The sequence below is a fragment of the Peromyscus leucopus genome, chromosome 2 (genome assembly GCF_004664715.2).
Source record: "Peromyscus leucopus breed LL Stock chromosome 2, UCI_PerLeu_2.1, whole genome shotgun sequence".
In the NCBI taxonomy this organism is placed as follows: domain Eukaryota; kingdom Metazoa; phylum Chordata; class Mammalia; order Rodentia; family Cricetidae; genus Peromyscus; species Peromyscus leucopus.
In genome coordinates, this window is record NC_051064.1 from 129131179 (window position 1) to 129145650 (window position 14472).

Below are 14472 nucleotides of genomic sequence, written 5' to 3' on the forward strand. Positions count from 1 at the left end.
TTCCCTACGTGTCCCTACTGCTGAAACTCATCGCTTCCCCAGAATAATCTCAGGCTGGACCACCATGAAAGCCTGAGTGACTCCCTCCCTGGAGACTGTACACTTTATGGACCTTATGTTATACACTCCTGGCTGTTCTGTACAGTCAGCCACAATGTGAAACTGTCTTAAAACCACAGAAAAAAATACCAGGCCATTCTACAATTTGTGACCAAGACAGACTCGGCCAGAGCCTTTCCTTGAAGGCTTTCGGAGGAATGGATGGTTTCCAGGGCAAAAAGGCCATGCCCCCAGAAACAGGAGACAAACCTGCAGTCAACACCATTGCGGGAAGATTCCAAGTAGAGAGGACACACATCTGCTTCCTAGACTCCCACTCTGTCTCCCTACTCACCTCACCCTCTTTGTTCCAGCCCGGGTGAGGCCCCCTCTCGACACCACATGTCTTGGCTAAAGGGTAGAAGGGACCCCTCCATTCTCAGTCCAACCAAACGGTCCATCTCAGTGTCCCCACCCATTCCTGGGCATCGTGCCTCTGCATCAGAAATCTGTTTTCTGAAAATACATTTGCTTCTCTATTATTTTCATCTTTTTACACTTGACTTAGTATAAATTGCCTTTATTAGACATGTGCTTGAGAGCAGAATCACGCATCAGAGAACAGGCCCACATTAAGAATTATCAGATAGACCACACGGAGTCCTAAGGGGGTGGGGATGAAGCAGTTAACACAGCACCTCAGCAGGGCATGAGGGGTGCTAGGACCCCACTTCTCTCTGTCATTTTCCATGATGTTCACTCTAGGCAGATGTGTCCAGCCTGCAGCCTGTGGGCCTCACGTGTCCCACGATAGCTACAAATATGGCCTGACAAATTTGTAGATGATAACAGTCATGTCACAATATCAAAAGCTAAGATGCCCCTGCTAGGCACTCTAGGGGGATAAATTACATCCATGAACTCCAGTTCTCAATTTGTTAGAGTAAGAAAGAGTTTTAGGGTGGCTTTTCATCCCACACTAGGTCAGGATAGCTCAGAGAGAGACATCTAAAGGTGAGGCTAGGACCCAAGTGGTGGCAGATACTGAAGAACCCCATGACTGACATGAGATGGAGAGGGGAAACTAGGCTTTTCATGGCAGCAGGTCCCTGCTGGAGGAGATGGCTCCCTGGGTAGCTCCGTGCTCTTACCAAAGTCAGTGCAAACCAGCATGGCAGCAGAGCCCCTGAGTCTGGTAAGAGCTCTGTGTTCAGAGCGGCCGGTTCCTCCCCTTCATGTCCGGAGTTGGCAGCTTGCTTTCCCTCCTGCATGAGCAGAACCTGAGGTCTTTGGCTACAGAACCGAGAACACTCACTGACTAGAATCTGCCATCTGTGCCCCAAACCACATCCAGTATCATCTCTCCTGACTGGAGAGTCACCGGGCCTCTCTTCCTCCTCAGTCTTCAGGGGCGGTCCCATGGGATGATGGGCTTGCTTCCCCAGCGAAAGCCTCTTTGACCTTCCTGGGGTGGGGATGGGCTGTTTTTGTTCTCCAGATTTAACTTGGAGCCTGGCTATGATTTTCTTCACATCTATGATGGACGGGACTCTCTCAGCCCTCTCATAGGAAGCTTCTATGGCTCACAGCTCCCAAGCCGCATTGAAAGCAGCAGCAACAGTCTCTTCCTGGCCTTCCGCAGTGATGCATCTGTCAGCAATGCTGGCTTCGTTATCGACTACACAGGTAAGGGCCTGGTGCTAGAGAGTCCCAAGGGTGGGGCCAGCGGGTCTAACAAAGGAAGAGCAACCTGGTGCAGAAGGAGGGGGATAGACTAGACCCCAGGGAGCCTGCAGCTCTCTTACAGAGGATTGTCTTCCCTGGGATCCCGCCCCTAGGTGACTTAGTCTCATGTATTCACATACCCCAGGGCTAAGAGAGTATGGTAATAGCAGGTTTTTGGCATCCTGCTTCTGTCTTCAAATCCCCATTTCTCTCTCCCCTTCTCTATAAGGGTCATTTCTAACCCTGCTTTAGCCTCGTAGTTTTCCTTGATAGCCATCAGCTGACACCTTCCTGGGTATTCCCCTACACTGTAGGGGTTCATGCTGAATCTCAGTCTTCCTCTAGACCCCAGCCGGAGCCTCCACCATCTTGGGAAACTGACTGTGGCCTACTCCATCTTCTGTTGCTACAACAGATACCCGAGGCTTGGTACTTTTTAAAGAAAAAGTTTATGGCTCATAGTTTTAGGCTGAAAGTCCAAGATTGGATCTGGCCTTCTGGTTGACCTCTTCTGCAGCCCTGGGGGGGTAGGGGGAGGGAAGGCGGGGTAGAGGGAACAGCACCGCAGTGGAGGGAACCCATGCCTTAGAGATTTCTTGGCCAGACAGATGGGCAGAAAGCTGGGGAAAAAAAAAAAAAAAACCACAGGAGCCAGGCTTCCTGTTCCTATAACCACCCACTATAACTGGGTACCCTTAGAATTGCCTTGATCCTTTTCAAAGGCAATGCCTCCCTGACCTGACCCCCCCCCCCAATGCCACTTTCTAAAGTGGCACTTTCACCATCACCTCAACATCACCACACTGGATACCAAGTGTCAACCTTTGGGATGTACATGCAAACCACAGCCGAGCTGGCCCACCCCACATAGACAGGGCAGCCTGTGCAAATCTATAGTCCTCATGCTTGGACGCTGGCACTTTGCCACAGACTGGTTACCATCTGATACATCCTGATGGCATCTTGTTATCCTTCTGACTCTCCAATTCATGCCATCAAATTTTGGAATTAGGCCCGTGGATAATGGAGAGGTCAAAAGAAGGAATTGATGGGTTATTTTTTTTCTTAAAGATAACAAATATTTTAGATAATAAATATTTCCCTGTCATAGGTTCTCAGCTCTGTCCTTGTAGGGCTCAAATAAAAATAGACAAAAAGATAAAGGAATGGGCATGAGCATGTGTTGAAAACTCACTTGGGGCATGGTGGGGTGCGATGTGGAGACGGCAATGTCTGTAAAGCATTGGTACACACAAGGACCTGCGTTTGGATCCCAAGCACCCACATAACAACAACCAACAACAACAACAACAAAAAAAAAAAAAAACCCAGGGAGCAGGAGAGATGACCCCATAGGTAAGAACACGTGGAGAGCAAGCATCAAGATCTCAGTTCAGATCCCAGCATCCACGTTAAAAACCAGGCATGGCTACCTACTCACCTGTGATCCCAGAGCAGTGAGGGATAGGGACCGCGGCGTGGTAAAGCTTGGCTAGATGCTAGCCTAGCTTCAAGATCAACAAGAGACTCTGCCTCAAGGGAATGAAGTGGAAAGTGGTAGGGCAGACACCAGATGTCTTCTTCTGGTGTATACCCACACGCAAACATGTACATCTGCCACACACAAATGTGCATAACCATACACAAACGTGTACATATGCCACACTCAAATGTGCATACACCACACACAAGCATGTACATATGCCACACTCAAATGTGCATACACCACACACAAGCATATACATATGCCACACACAAATGTGCATACACCACACACAAGCATGTACATATGCCACACACAAATGTGCATACACCACACACATGCATATGTAAGTATTCTAGGCCTGCTTGTCACGGACACAAAACTCTGTCCCTAGAGCCCTAAAGCAGCCACAGACAAAACAGAAAGAAATGTGCATAACCATGTGTCAATAAACCCTCACAAAAATGGCCGAGGTCCTTGCCTGGCCAAAAGCACAGCTTTCCAGTTAACTGGATTAAGTTCATGTTTATTACTCAGCAATTGGGTGACTTTAGGTAGGTTACTTAACCTCTCAAAATCCCCAACTTCTTCATTCATAAAATAATGGCAGGAAAATTCCTTCACAGCAAAGCTACAAAGCTCAATGATCCTGTTCATTGAAGGCTTTGGTACAGTACCTGGCATGTATCAAAAGCCCTGTGCTCTTCAGAGGTTATTAATAGTCAGAACAGTGTTCTGGGCTCCCAGGCACTCCACATTTTTCTACTCCATTATTCCCCTTTCGACCTTCTCTTCTTCCTTAATTATCCCAGGTGGCGTTACCCAAATCTGAGCTCGACTTCTTCCTTGATTTGTGAACCTGGCAAGTTATTATCTCCTAGAACATTATCTACAACATAGGGCCCAAAGAAAAAAATGTGTGTTGCAGAGGGTTAAGATTCAGAGACTGTGTGTGTGTGTGTGTGTGTGTGTGTGTGTGTGTGTGTGTGTGTGTGAAAGTGTGAGAGAATGATATGTTAGCACTGACATCTTCTGAAGCAGAAGAGACTAATGTGTCCATGCATGTGTGTCACACAGTTCATCCAAAGGGGACTTAACTCGGTTCCTACTTCCTGCCGTTCCCAGTGCAGACATTGATAATTCAACATGAGCAAAATAGTTGAGGACCTGACTCCATTATAACTCAAAGGTGTGTGTGTGTGTGTGTGTGTGTGTGTGTGTGTGTGTGTGTGTGTAAATATGTGTGCATCTGGAGGCCAGAGGTCTCCCTCACATTTCATCCTCAAGAGTGCTTTCTACCTCCTTTGAGAGAGAGTCTCTTATTGGTCCATATCTCACCAAGTAGCCAAGGCTAGCTTAGCCCAGCGCTGGGATTACAGGCCCATAATCCCACACCCAGAATTTGTACATGGATTCTGGGGATTAAACTTGAATTCCATGTTTTAGGGGGAAAATGTATTGACTGAGCCATGTCCTTAGCCAGCACCCAGACTTTTAACCAGCCCTGACTGGTTGGCCAGCATTTGGACTTTTAACTAGCCCCAAATGGTTGGCCACCATCCAGATTTCTAACCAGCCCCCACTGGTGGACCATTTTGACTATTGCCCCAGGATTTTGCTCTTCGAAAGATCAGAAAGGGACCTCATCTGTGAAGACCAGAGAGAAGCTGTTTTTGTTCCGCTGCTCTGGGCAGCTTGGGTTTTATTTATGACCACGATGGTGATGTTTTAGTCATCCTGTTTTATTATTTACAGCCAAGCGCTGGCCAGTGGCAGATCTGTTTCTGGTCCTCATTCCATCTCTCACTAGCTGAATGGCTTGGGGAACCCATTCTGCTTCTCTGATCACCACATTCTTCACATAGCTCCTGAGTGTAAATGTACCTGGCTCTGTCTGTGGAGGACACAGATGAGGTGACAGATTCGGAAGGGCTTTAAGAATGATACCATGATATTCCTACGTGTGGGCTGTCATCATTATTATTAGTGTGATAACACTCAGGGTGGCAAGCCTATCTTCTTCTGAAATGTGAGTGGATGTGAATACAATGTTGGGGTCATCAATGAGGCTTGCGTGTCTGGAGAAAGCCAGCGAAGGAACAACAGGGGGTGACGTCATAGAGGGGATGATGGAGCAGCACCTACCGGGCCTGTAGGCCTGGAAGGACTTTGTCTCCTCCAAGGAAAGCAGAAGGTTTTGCTTGTGTTTTCCATTTCCTAGGCCGGGCCTGGCTGCCCAAGAGCCTGGTCTTACCTGGTGCCTGGGGACTGTCAATCAATCTGGGTTCCATCATGGAAATTGGAAGGGGAAATGGAAAGCAGGAACCACAGTTGATTTGGACTCTGTGTGAGCTTGGTTCCGTTTCTTAATTTCAAATATGATTTGACTCATTATGAATTTATGATCACAGTTCAGCATATCTCTACTATTGGAATGTGGGTCACCCAGTGGCCATTTATAGTCTAGCCAGAGCCTCAGGCATAAGGAAAGACCAGATTTTATGCAGGGGTCAGAGTGACGTACCACAGGGCACACAGTATGCTGAGGAGGGCCCTTTGCCAGGCAAGTGAAGGTTCTCTGGATCCAACGAGTCCCAGCAGCACACCCAGGACTCTGCATGCTCAGCTGTTTGGGGAAGACTTGAAGAGGTGGGGAAATTAGAAAGGCTCGAATGTAAGAGCTGGATGGACATGACAGGTTTATAGACCCTCGGGGTCCTGTCCCATCACTCCACAGGCTGATTGGCAGCTAAGTGACAGCCTCAAGCAACGACTGCCATGTGTATATGCAGTCTAAAAGGTACCCAGGTGACAGGGACTGCCCTCAGCAAAATTCCTCCTGAGCCATTCACCTCTGAACTCTGGTATCGCCCCTCCTTAGCTCTACTCATTCCGTGTCAGAGCCCGACTGCCAAAGAGGCTAACACGTTAGGAGCCGCACAGCATTCTCGCCCTCCATCGACACTCTAAGCAAACCCCGTGGGCCAGTGACAGGTTCCTGGTGCCACTTGGCCTTAGCTGTGTCCTGCCACTGCCCAGCTGACAGTCCTGATGACAAGAATGAGAAAAAGCTTGTCACGGGGAGAGTAAGGGCTGCCTTCCAGGACTGCTTGGGACTTCTCTGGGAAAAAGAAGACCATAGTGCCAGGTCTCCTTCACATACCCAGCACCCAGCTGGTACTCGCAACATTTAGGAAACACCAAGTGTGGTGCAGAGAGGTGTCAAAAGAGTAAATGACTTGGGTACATCCACAGTTGCCTGCCTGTGAAGACTGTTGTTTTGCCTCCAATACAGTGGCTGTACCTGTATCTACTGATATTTTAACTACCATCTGCAGCACTCCCCACCCCCATGCCCTGTAGTTCCCACCATCCTGCTCAGGTCATAGCCTGGTAGGACTTACGGTCCCACTGGCACCCAGCCCTGCCACTGCCACCAAATACAGTTTTTAACTAAGTCTCTGTTGTTCTATTAACCAATAAAGACTCAGGAGTCAGATGTTGGGGTGAAAACATACTAGCTCAAAGGGACTGAGAAGCACCCAGCTGACCTTCCTTTTTGACCTGAGACCCAGCAAGAGAGCACCTCTCCAGCCATCCCAAACCAAAAAGACCATAAATCTGCAAGTCCCTCCCTCCTCCTTTTTGTGCATCTCTCTATCCTGGCTCCTCCATACTCTCTATGGCTAATTCCTGTCAACTAGTCACTGGCTCCGCCCTCTGATCCAAGGTTGATTGATTATTAACACAGTCTTGAAGTTTCACAGTGCAATCAAATATCCTGCAACAGAGGACACACCTAAGAGTCTTGTGGCCAGACAGAGAACACCATTACTTCAATGAATTGGTGAGCACTTGGTATCCAGTGAAGACCTAGAAACCTATATTGGAGCTTTTAACACCACAGGGGTTTGGGGCATCCAACCAGAGGTGGAGTAAAATTTTCTACCACCACCACCCCACTCCCTCATCTGAGTTTAGTGCCCTATATATGAGCCTGTGGAGCATCTATCAGCTCCACCCTCAGGCCAGCACAGTGGAGGGAAAGACGAAGAGGAGAAAGAGACCATTCCAAATGCTGGCTGTTGCTGGATTTGTGGCTGGAGATAGGAAGTCAAGGAAGCTAGCTTATGCCAGCTGGGGGTGAGAGAGAAGCCAGCGGCTGGGCCTGAATACTGACCCCTGCCTTCCCCCAGGATGTGAGCAGTAGTGTAGGCTCACTGCAGGCAGAGCAGTTCTTACTTCCCTTGGGGAAGCCAGCAAAGAGACGAAAAAGAACATCCAAGGTGAAGTCTTCACTTCCCCCTCTGCAGGTCACAGCAAGGACTGGGGAGGAGAGCCTCAATCCTGAAGACCATTGCCAGCTTCGAATCTCTAACACTGTTTGGAGGTGTTTCTAGACACGCAGAGAATTGACTGGTCATCCTGAGCCCTTCTGTGTTGCTCACACGTTTCTCATGAACCATTCCCTCCCCAACCCCTCACTCACTCTGTTCGTCTCTCTGGTTTTCAGAAAACCCAAGAGAGTCATGTTTTGACCCCGGTTCCATCAAGAACGGCACTCGGGTGGGCTCTGACCTGAAGCTGGGCTCTTCCATCACCTACTACTGCCACGGAGGCTACGAGGTTGAGGGCGCCGCCACCCTGAGCTGCATCCTGGGGCCTGATGGGAAGCCACTGTGGAACAACCCGAGGCCAGTCTGCACAGGTGAGAACAGCCAAGACCCTAGAGGGGTCTAAAGGCCAAGGGATGCCTGAGACGGATGGTGGGCAGAAGGGACTGTGGTGGGGGAGGGGAAGCAGGACATGGCCTCCAAGGGGACTCCTGTGAAGCAAGCAGGGTCTGACAAGTGGGTTTGCATTGGAGGGGGATGTCGTCATCATCCACCCAGTGTCTCAGTCTCTCTGGACAGTCCTCTCCCTTGAGTGTACCTACTCCCATTCAGAGAGAGCTCAACCAAGGCTTGTAGGCCTGCCCTCCAGGATCTTCCCACCAGGAAAGGGGAAATAAAGGTGACCTTGGGCTGACTCCTGGGGCTGAGGACATTCTGAATGATGTCTGTAAAGCAGAGGGATGTAAGTAAAGTAAGGACACAAGGTGGTCTGTGTTACCTCCCGTGTGTCAGAACCCCCAGAGCATGGGGGCCACCCCAGTTGAAAAAGAATAAGTGGGCAAGGCTAGCACCAAGGATGGAACAGGAGGCAACTTGGCTGAGTGGTCCCCAGAAGGTAAGTGTGGGAAGAGAATCTTCAGCCTCCTGCTCAGTCAACGTCAAGGCCTTAATCCATCAGCCTTGGAGCCAAAGACCACGCCCAGGCCCTACACAGAAGCATGTAAGTGTCAAAGTCTCGTGATGTGAGCCCCAAAGGTGTGCCCTAAGGACCCATGCCAGTGTTAACACCTAGAGGACTAAGGCTAATGTGTGTCCTTAGGTGGATTCCAGGCTAGGGACAAGGTGTCCTTGGCCTGGGCAGGGCCAGAGACTCGGGCTGGGAGAAGGGAAGATGGGCAGCTGATTGGAGGTCACCAAGTCACCAGGCCCCTCTCTGGCTTCTCTTTCAGCTCCCTGTGGTGGACAGTATGTGGGTTCAGATGGAGTGGTCCTGTCCCCAAACTACCCCCAGAACTACACCAGTGGACAGACCTGCTTGTATTTTGTCACCGTGCCCAAGGACTACGGTAGAGTCTCCTTGGCTTACTTCTATGTTTTCGGGCTCCTCCCTCTTTCTTCCAAAATGGCAAGCCCTCAGACTCCTCCAAGTTACCCAATTCCACTGTGAGACCTGGAAGGATACCCTCTCAGGCAGGACAGCAGAGTGTGTGGAATACACCAGGAGGGGCTGCCTGGGAGGAGAAAGAAGGCACACACGGGCATTGTGTGTGTTTGGGGAAGAGGGAAGTGAACTGGTGAAGAAAGCTGATGAAGGCCAGGGGCCCTGAGTCTCCTCAGCATAGACTGAAGGGACTAGAAGACCTGCAGATCCAGGCCTGCTGGGGGGCCTGGCAGAGAGTGGCCTGGGAGCAGGAAGGGACTGGGAACCACGTCATTCCAGTCGCCCATCTGAGGCGAATCCAGCAGCTATAAGTGGGAGCAAAAAGAAACCCATGAGGCAATCGTCTGCCCTAAGAAGTCAGAGAAACTTCCAGATCTCAAGACAGCCAGACTGAAGAAATCAGGACTGTCACCCTGAGCAGCTGGGAAAGCAGGCTGCTTCTTCTCAGACATGGATAGGAAGAGCACAGGGCAGGGCCCAGACGCCCGAGTCATTCAGCAAGCATTTAGTGCCACCCACCAAGGCCATCTGCTCTGCTGAAGCCTCTGCCACCTAGACGGGAGACACATTCCTGTAACTCCCGGTCTCCTCCCCTCACATAACACTGCCCCAGCCCCTGCACCCTCAGCTGCATGTGCGCCTACCACACCCCTCCCCCTGAAGCAGGAGCCTTAGGCCCACAGGAATCCACTGAGGAAAGTCAGGAAACATTGTCCAGAAAGTCGAGGACCCTTGATAGCTGGCACCCAGTGCCACGCTTCACTTCTCCGTATGGCAAGGAGCTCAGTCCTTTGCTGGTAACCCACCCCGAGCCAGCACCACACAGCCGAAACCTGCCCATGGACTCTGGCCACCAAGGAGTTGTGCTCCAGGTAGTTCCTCTCTGCCAGCGAGGCCCACCCTGAGCCCAGGAAGAGTGGCAGACTTTCTCCTCTAGGTGCAAATGACGTGTCCCCAACTCAGGTGTCACTGCCGACATCATTGCTGCCAGAGACCTCTCTGTGATGCCCCCTCAGGAGTAGTCCCCCTCACCCTGGCCCTGCCATGCTCTCACATTACCCTAGGAGTTAAATAACACTCTCTGAGAGTTTTGTTTAGCTGCTAAGTGTGGGCTTGGGCGGGAAGAGGCACTGAAATGCAGATCAGAAGGAAGCAGGAACCCTGTGTGTCCTGCTCACCTCTGGGGACTGCAGACCTCTGGTACCAGTGCTGTGCCAATTTCCCCTTTCCCCACGTTCTTCTGCTCCTCCTCCACCCAAGGCCAAGAACTAAGATTACTGCTGTGGCTGCCACATTCAACTGAAGATTATTTTGGACCAAGCAGTTAACCCTACGGCCTGAATCCCTCCTTCTCTGCCCTAGCACACAATATATATGGAACATACATAACATATACACAGAATACACAACACATGGCCTAAAGAAAATACATGCAATATACATGCACATGCAGCCTACACAAACACACACATATCCTACTTCCTATGAGCTGAAGATTGTGAGCCAAACCAGGGATGGGACCTACCTGGCTCTTGCCCACAGTGGGAGTCAGGTGTAGCCAGGTGGATGGGAGCTGTGTCCACAGTGACCCCACCCCTCAGCACTGATTGGCAGAGAGAAGAGGGCTGAGGACATCCCTGCTGTTCCCAGACCAGAGACCTGAGTTCATGGGGGTCCCTACTCAAGTTAACTGGATGGTCCAAAACTCTTAACCTCTGAGCCTATGCTTCTTGGTCTACAAAATATGAATAATCCCTGCAAAAGCCACAGTCAAATAAGACAGTACACACAACCAGTGTGGTCCCTGGCACCCAGTGGGTGCTGGGTGAATGTCATATCCCCTTTTGGGTGAGTAGGGTGGAGATACTGTCTGCTCTGTACACTGTTCATACCTCTTATTACCCAAGAGCTGGTGTCCAGGGGCCGACTTGGTTGTCTGGGAAATGGAAGAAAAATTCAGGTGATCACAGGCTCCTAAGATGGGGTGGGGGGTGTAGAGGGTGGCACCAGAAGCCTTTGCAAGTCCTCAAGTAGCTGCTGCAGCTGTCCGATAGAAAAGAGTAAGGTTCAGTCTACCTCTACGGGCCTGCCCCTGGGTGCAGGTGTGACCCCTGGGGAGAAGACCAGCCAGGGACGCCCCCTGGTCTGTGTCCCCCGTACCCAGTGTTTTCAGGGTGCTAACCTTGTAGCAGAGGACCCTGCTGCTGGCGCCTGCACCAGCAACCCCCTCTAGCTTCTCTCCTCGGGGCCCAAGGCCAGCAGATCCCCATCTCCCCACACACACCGCTCAGCGCCTGCACAGGCTCTGCACTGATTGCCCTGTCTCCCCCACAGTGGTGTTTGGCCAGTTTGCCTTCTTCCACACAGCCCTCAACGACATAGTGGAGGTCCACGACGGTTACAGCCAGCACTCCCGGCTACTCAGCTCTCTCTCGGGCTCTCACACAGGTACCCAGGGCTGGGGAGGGATGGGGTGGGACAGGGTCGGGGAGAGGGGAGGCTGGGCCATCCCAGGACTCCTGCCAGGAATGAGGCCCTATAGGTATCATGGCCAAAGGCGCCCTGTTTCATAGCCCGCTACAGTGTGTCCACGTCAAAGGGCCACACAGAACAGAGGACCCAGGCCCCACTTTCTCTTTGCGCTATGGACATGTTGTATTTTCATTGTAGAAAATTTGGGGCCAAACCAAAATCATCATAAGGGAACATTTTGAATAAACAACACTCCAAACGAGTGATTGCCATGTTGTAATGCGTGTCCTTCTGCTCTTCAAATCCATGTAGACAGACTTTTCCATATTTTATTGAATATATATATATATATCTATATATATATATATATTTCATTGTAATTACTCTCACCATGAACTTTCCTCCGCTGTTATGTATCTTTTTTATAGTTTTAATGCTTAGTGGTTTCTTCTATAGTTATTTAAGATTTATATAACAAATTCTCTAGTGCTGTGCATTTAGCTTGCTTCTGCATTATGAATAATAACTCATCGCATTATGCGGATATCTTCATCCATATCCCTGACTGCACCTCAGCGTATCTACGAGTGGCTGAGCCAAAGAATACAGTGAGATCATTAAGGCTTTTTTGTCCAGATTGTCAAATAACCCTGATAGAAAGATCTTGCAGCTTTGTTCTCCAAAAGTGAGGTAATTTTTTTAAAAAGTTGCAAATTTGAGATATGCAAATAGTATAGCATTTTCTAATTTGCCTTTTTTTATTGCTGGTGATGTGGTAACCTTTTTAATAATGTCTTTATTGGCCCAATGCATCCTTGTGGCAAATTTGTGTTGATTTTTCTATTAGCCCTCATCTTCTTTTACATGAAGTAGAACCCCACATGGCTACAGGCAAAATGCATTCTATACCATAGGAGTCTCACACACTGTAAGAAGCCTTTCCTTCCATTTTGCCATTTTCCATGTAATTTTCTTCAGGGTATGTTTTGATATCAGAAAATTGAAATGCCCCTTGATATCAAATAGATCTTTCTTTCATCATTTATGTCTTCGTGTGCACACTCTGTTTTCTGTTTCTTTTCAGTTCTGTCAATCTGCCTTAATTTCTCTGGATTTTATTTTGACTTTTTATTTGATACAGAGACGCAAACCAATTAATCAGTTGTTCTGATATGAATTTTCAAAGTGCCAAGTTTACATATTCTAATTTTTATGGTGTTTGGGTCTTTTTCCTTACTTTTAATCTATTTCTTCCAAGTGTAAATTCCTCTGTGTACAGGTTTTGGTTATTATAAAGCTATAATGGTACTTGGTGTCATAATAACATTTTCAAAGACTTATTTTATGTGTGTGGGTGTTCCACCTGCATGTGTAGAAGTATATCACATGTATACAGTGTCCAAAGAGGCCAGAAGAGGACATCAGATCCCCTAGAACTGGAGTTAGATAGGTTATGAACTGTCATGTGGGTGCTGGGAACTGAACTCAGGTCCTCCACAAGAGCAATAGGTGCTCTTGACTACTGAGCCACCTCTCCAGCCCTGTCTACTACTTTAAAAGGTATGCTCCTGTTCATCCCTGTGGTCATTCTTTGGTTTGATTTTTTTTTTTTTTTTTTTGAGACAGGTTTTTCTACTTAGCCCAGGCTGGCCTCAAAGTTCTCATCCTCCTGACTCCCAGGCATGCAATACCACAACTAGCTATTACGACTTTTTAATTGGCCATTCTTGCTTGTTTGTATCTCCAAATATTATCTAGAAATATGTGGTCAGTTTAAAACATCGCATAGGGCTGGCAGGATAGCTCGGCTGGTAGAGTGCTAGCCTGGCATGCACAAAGGTGGGCATGTGACATAAACCCAGTGCAACGGTGCAGGTCTGTGATCGCAACAGTTGTGTGGTGGAAACACAAGAATCAGAAGTTCAAGGTCATCCTCAGCTACAAAGCCGATTCAAGGTCAGCCTGGGCTACATAAGACACAGAGGCAAAACAAGGGGGAAAAAAAGTAAGAATCATCTCTAGAATTTCGCAAAAAGTGTAGATTATGTTGGAGAGAGCATCTTTATATTAACACTTGTTCCCAACCGAGAGAGAATATGATGTGTCTCTCCATTTATCTGTTGGAAACTTTGGGGGTCAGGCTGCCACTTTCGTTCAAACAGTGGCGATTTGTCGCTGTTCTTAGCTTTATTCCCAGCTATCTCCTGGAGGTTTTCAGCTGTCTTTATTGCTCTCTTATTATAAATGGGTCCTTTTGGCTCCCTTTGTGTTTTCTAGCCGGTCTTTGCTAATCAATTCTAAGACTGGCATTCAGAGTGCATTCCTCTTCTAAACCCATTGAACCGTCCTCAACAGAGCTAATATCACAGACTCATTCTCAGCCGCTGGGTGAGAGGCTCCATCATTTGCAAATAAATTTGCTTCTTTGTTTTATCTCCTCCTCCTTGGTTGGTTGTCTTTGATTTCCTCCCATGGTTCCTGTTCTATCCAGGTATATTATTTTAATTTCAATGCTAATATTTTATCTTTTGGTAAAATTCATCTCGTAATTTCTCCTCACTTAAGCAATGTCATTTGTGTGCTCTGCAAGGATGTTTTTTTTTTTAATGCCCCTGGCTCCGGCGCGTATGTCCCCTGTCTCTGGAGTGCTGTGCCCTGTGTTCACGGTCCCCTTCTCTGATTAGCTGTGCCGGAGGTTTATGGGGTTCTGTTGCTTTGGGAAATTCTTATTGCTCCGATTGATCAGTACTTCTGTGGATTTTGTTACTTTCTGACTAGCTACTGCTTTTATTTCATGAATTCTCTCCTCTGTTCCTTCTCCAAATTACTGTGTTCTTCTGGTCCTGCCTTCCTGGGTGGAAGCGTTGTTTGTACCTTTCCCTGTACAAGACCATGCATGTTTACAACAGTGTGCTCAGTTTGAACATGCTTACAGCACTACACTCATCTGGGCTCTGTGTCGTTCATTTTATACACAC

The 14472-nt window shown here is 48.6% G+C and overlaps 1 protein-coding gene across 1 annotated transcript in view; it reads left to right on the forward strand.

Moving 5' to 3' along the window:
- The window catches only part of Csmd2 (CUB and Sushi multiple domains 2), a 568711-nt gene that overhangs the window by 453513 nt on the left and 100726 nt on the right, over positions 1-14472 (forward strand). Inside the window, 4 exon segments of the mRNA XM_037203342.1 lie at positions 1538-1725; positions 7761-7955; positions 8811-8927; positions 11357-11470. Coding sequence (XP_037059237.1) covers positions 1538-1725; positions 7761-7955; positions 8811-8927; positions 11357-11470 — 614 coding nt within the window.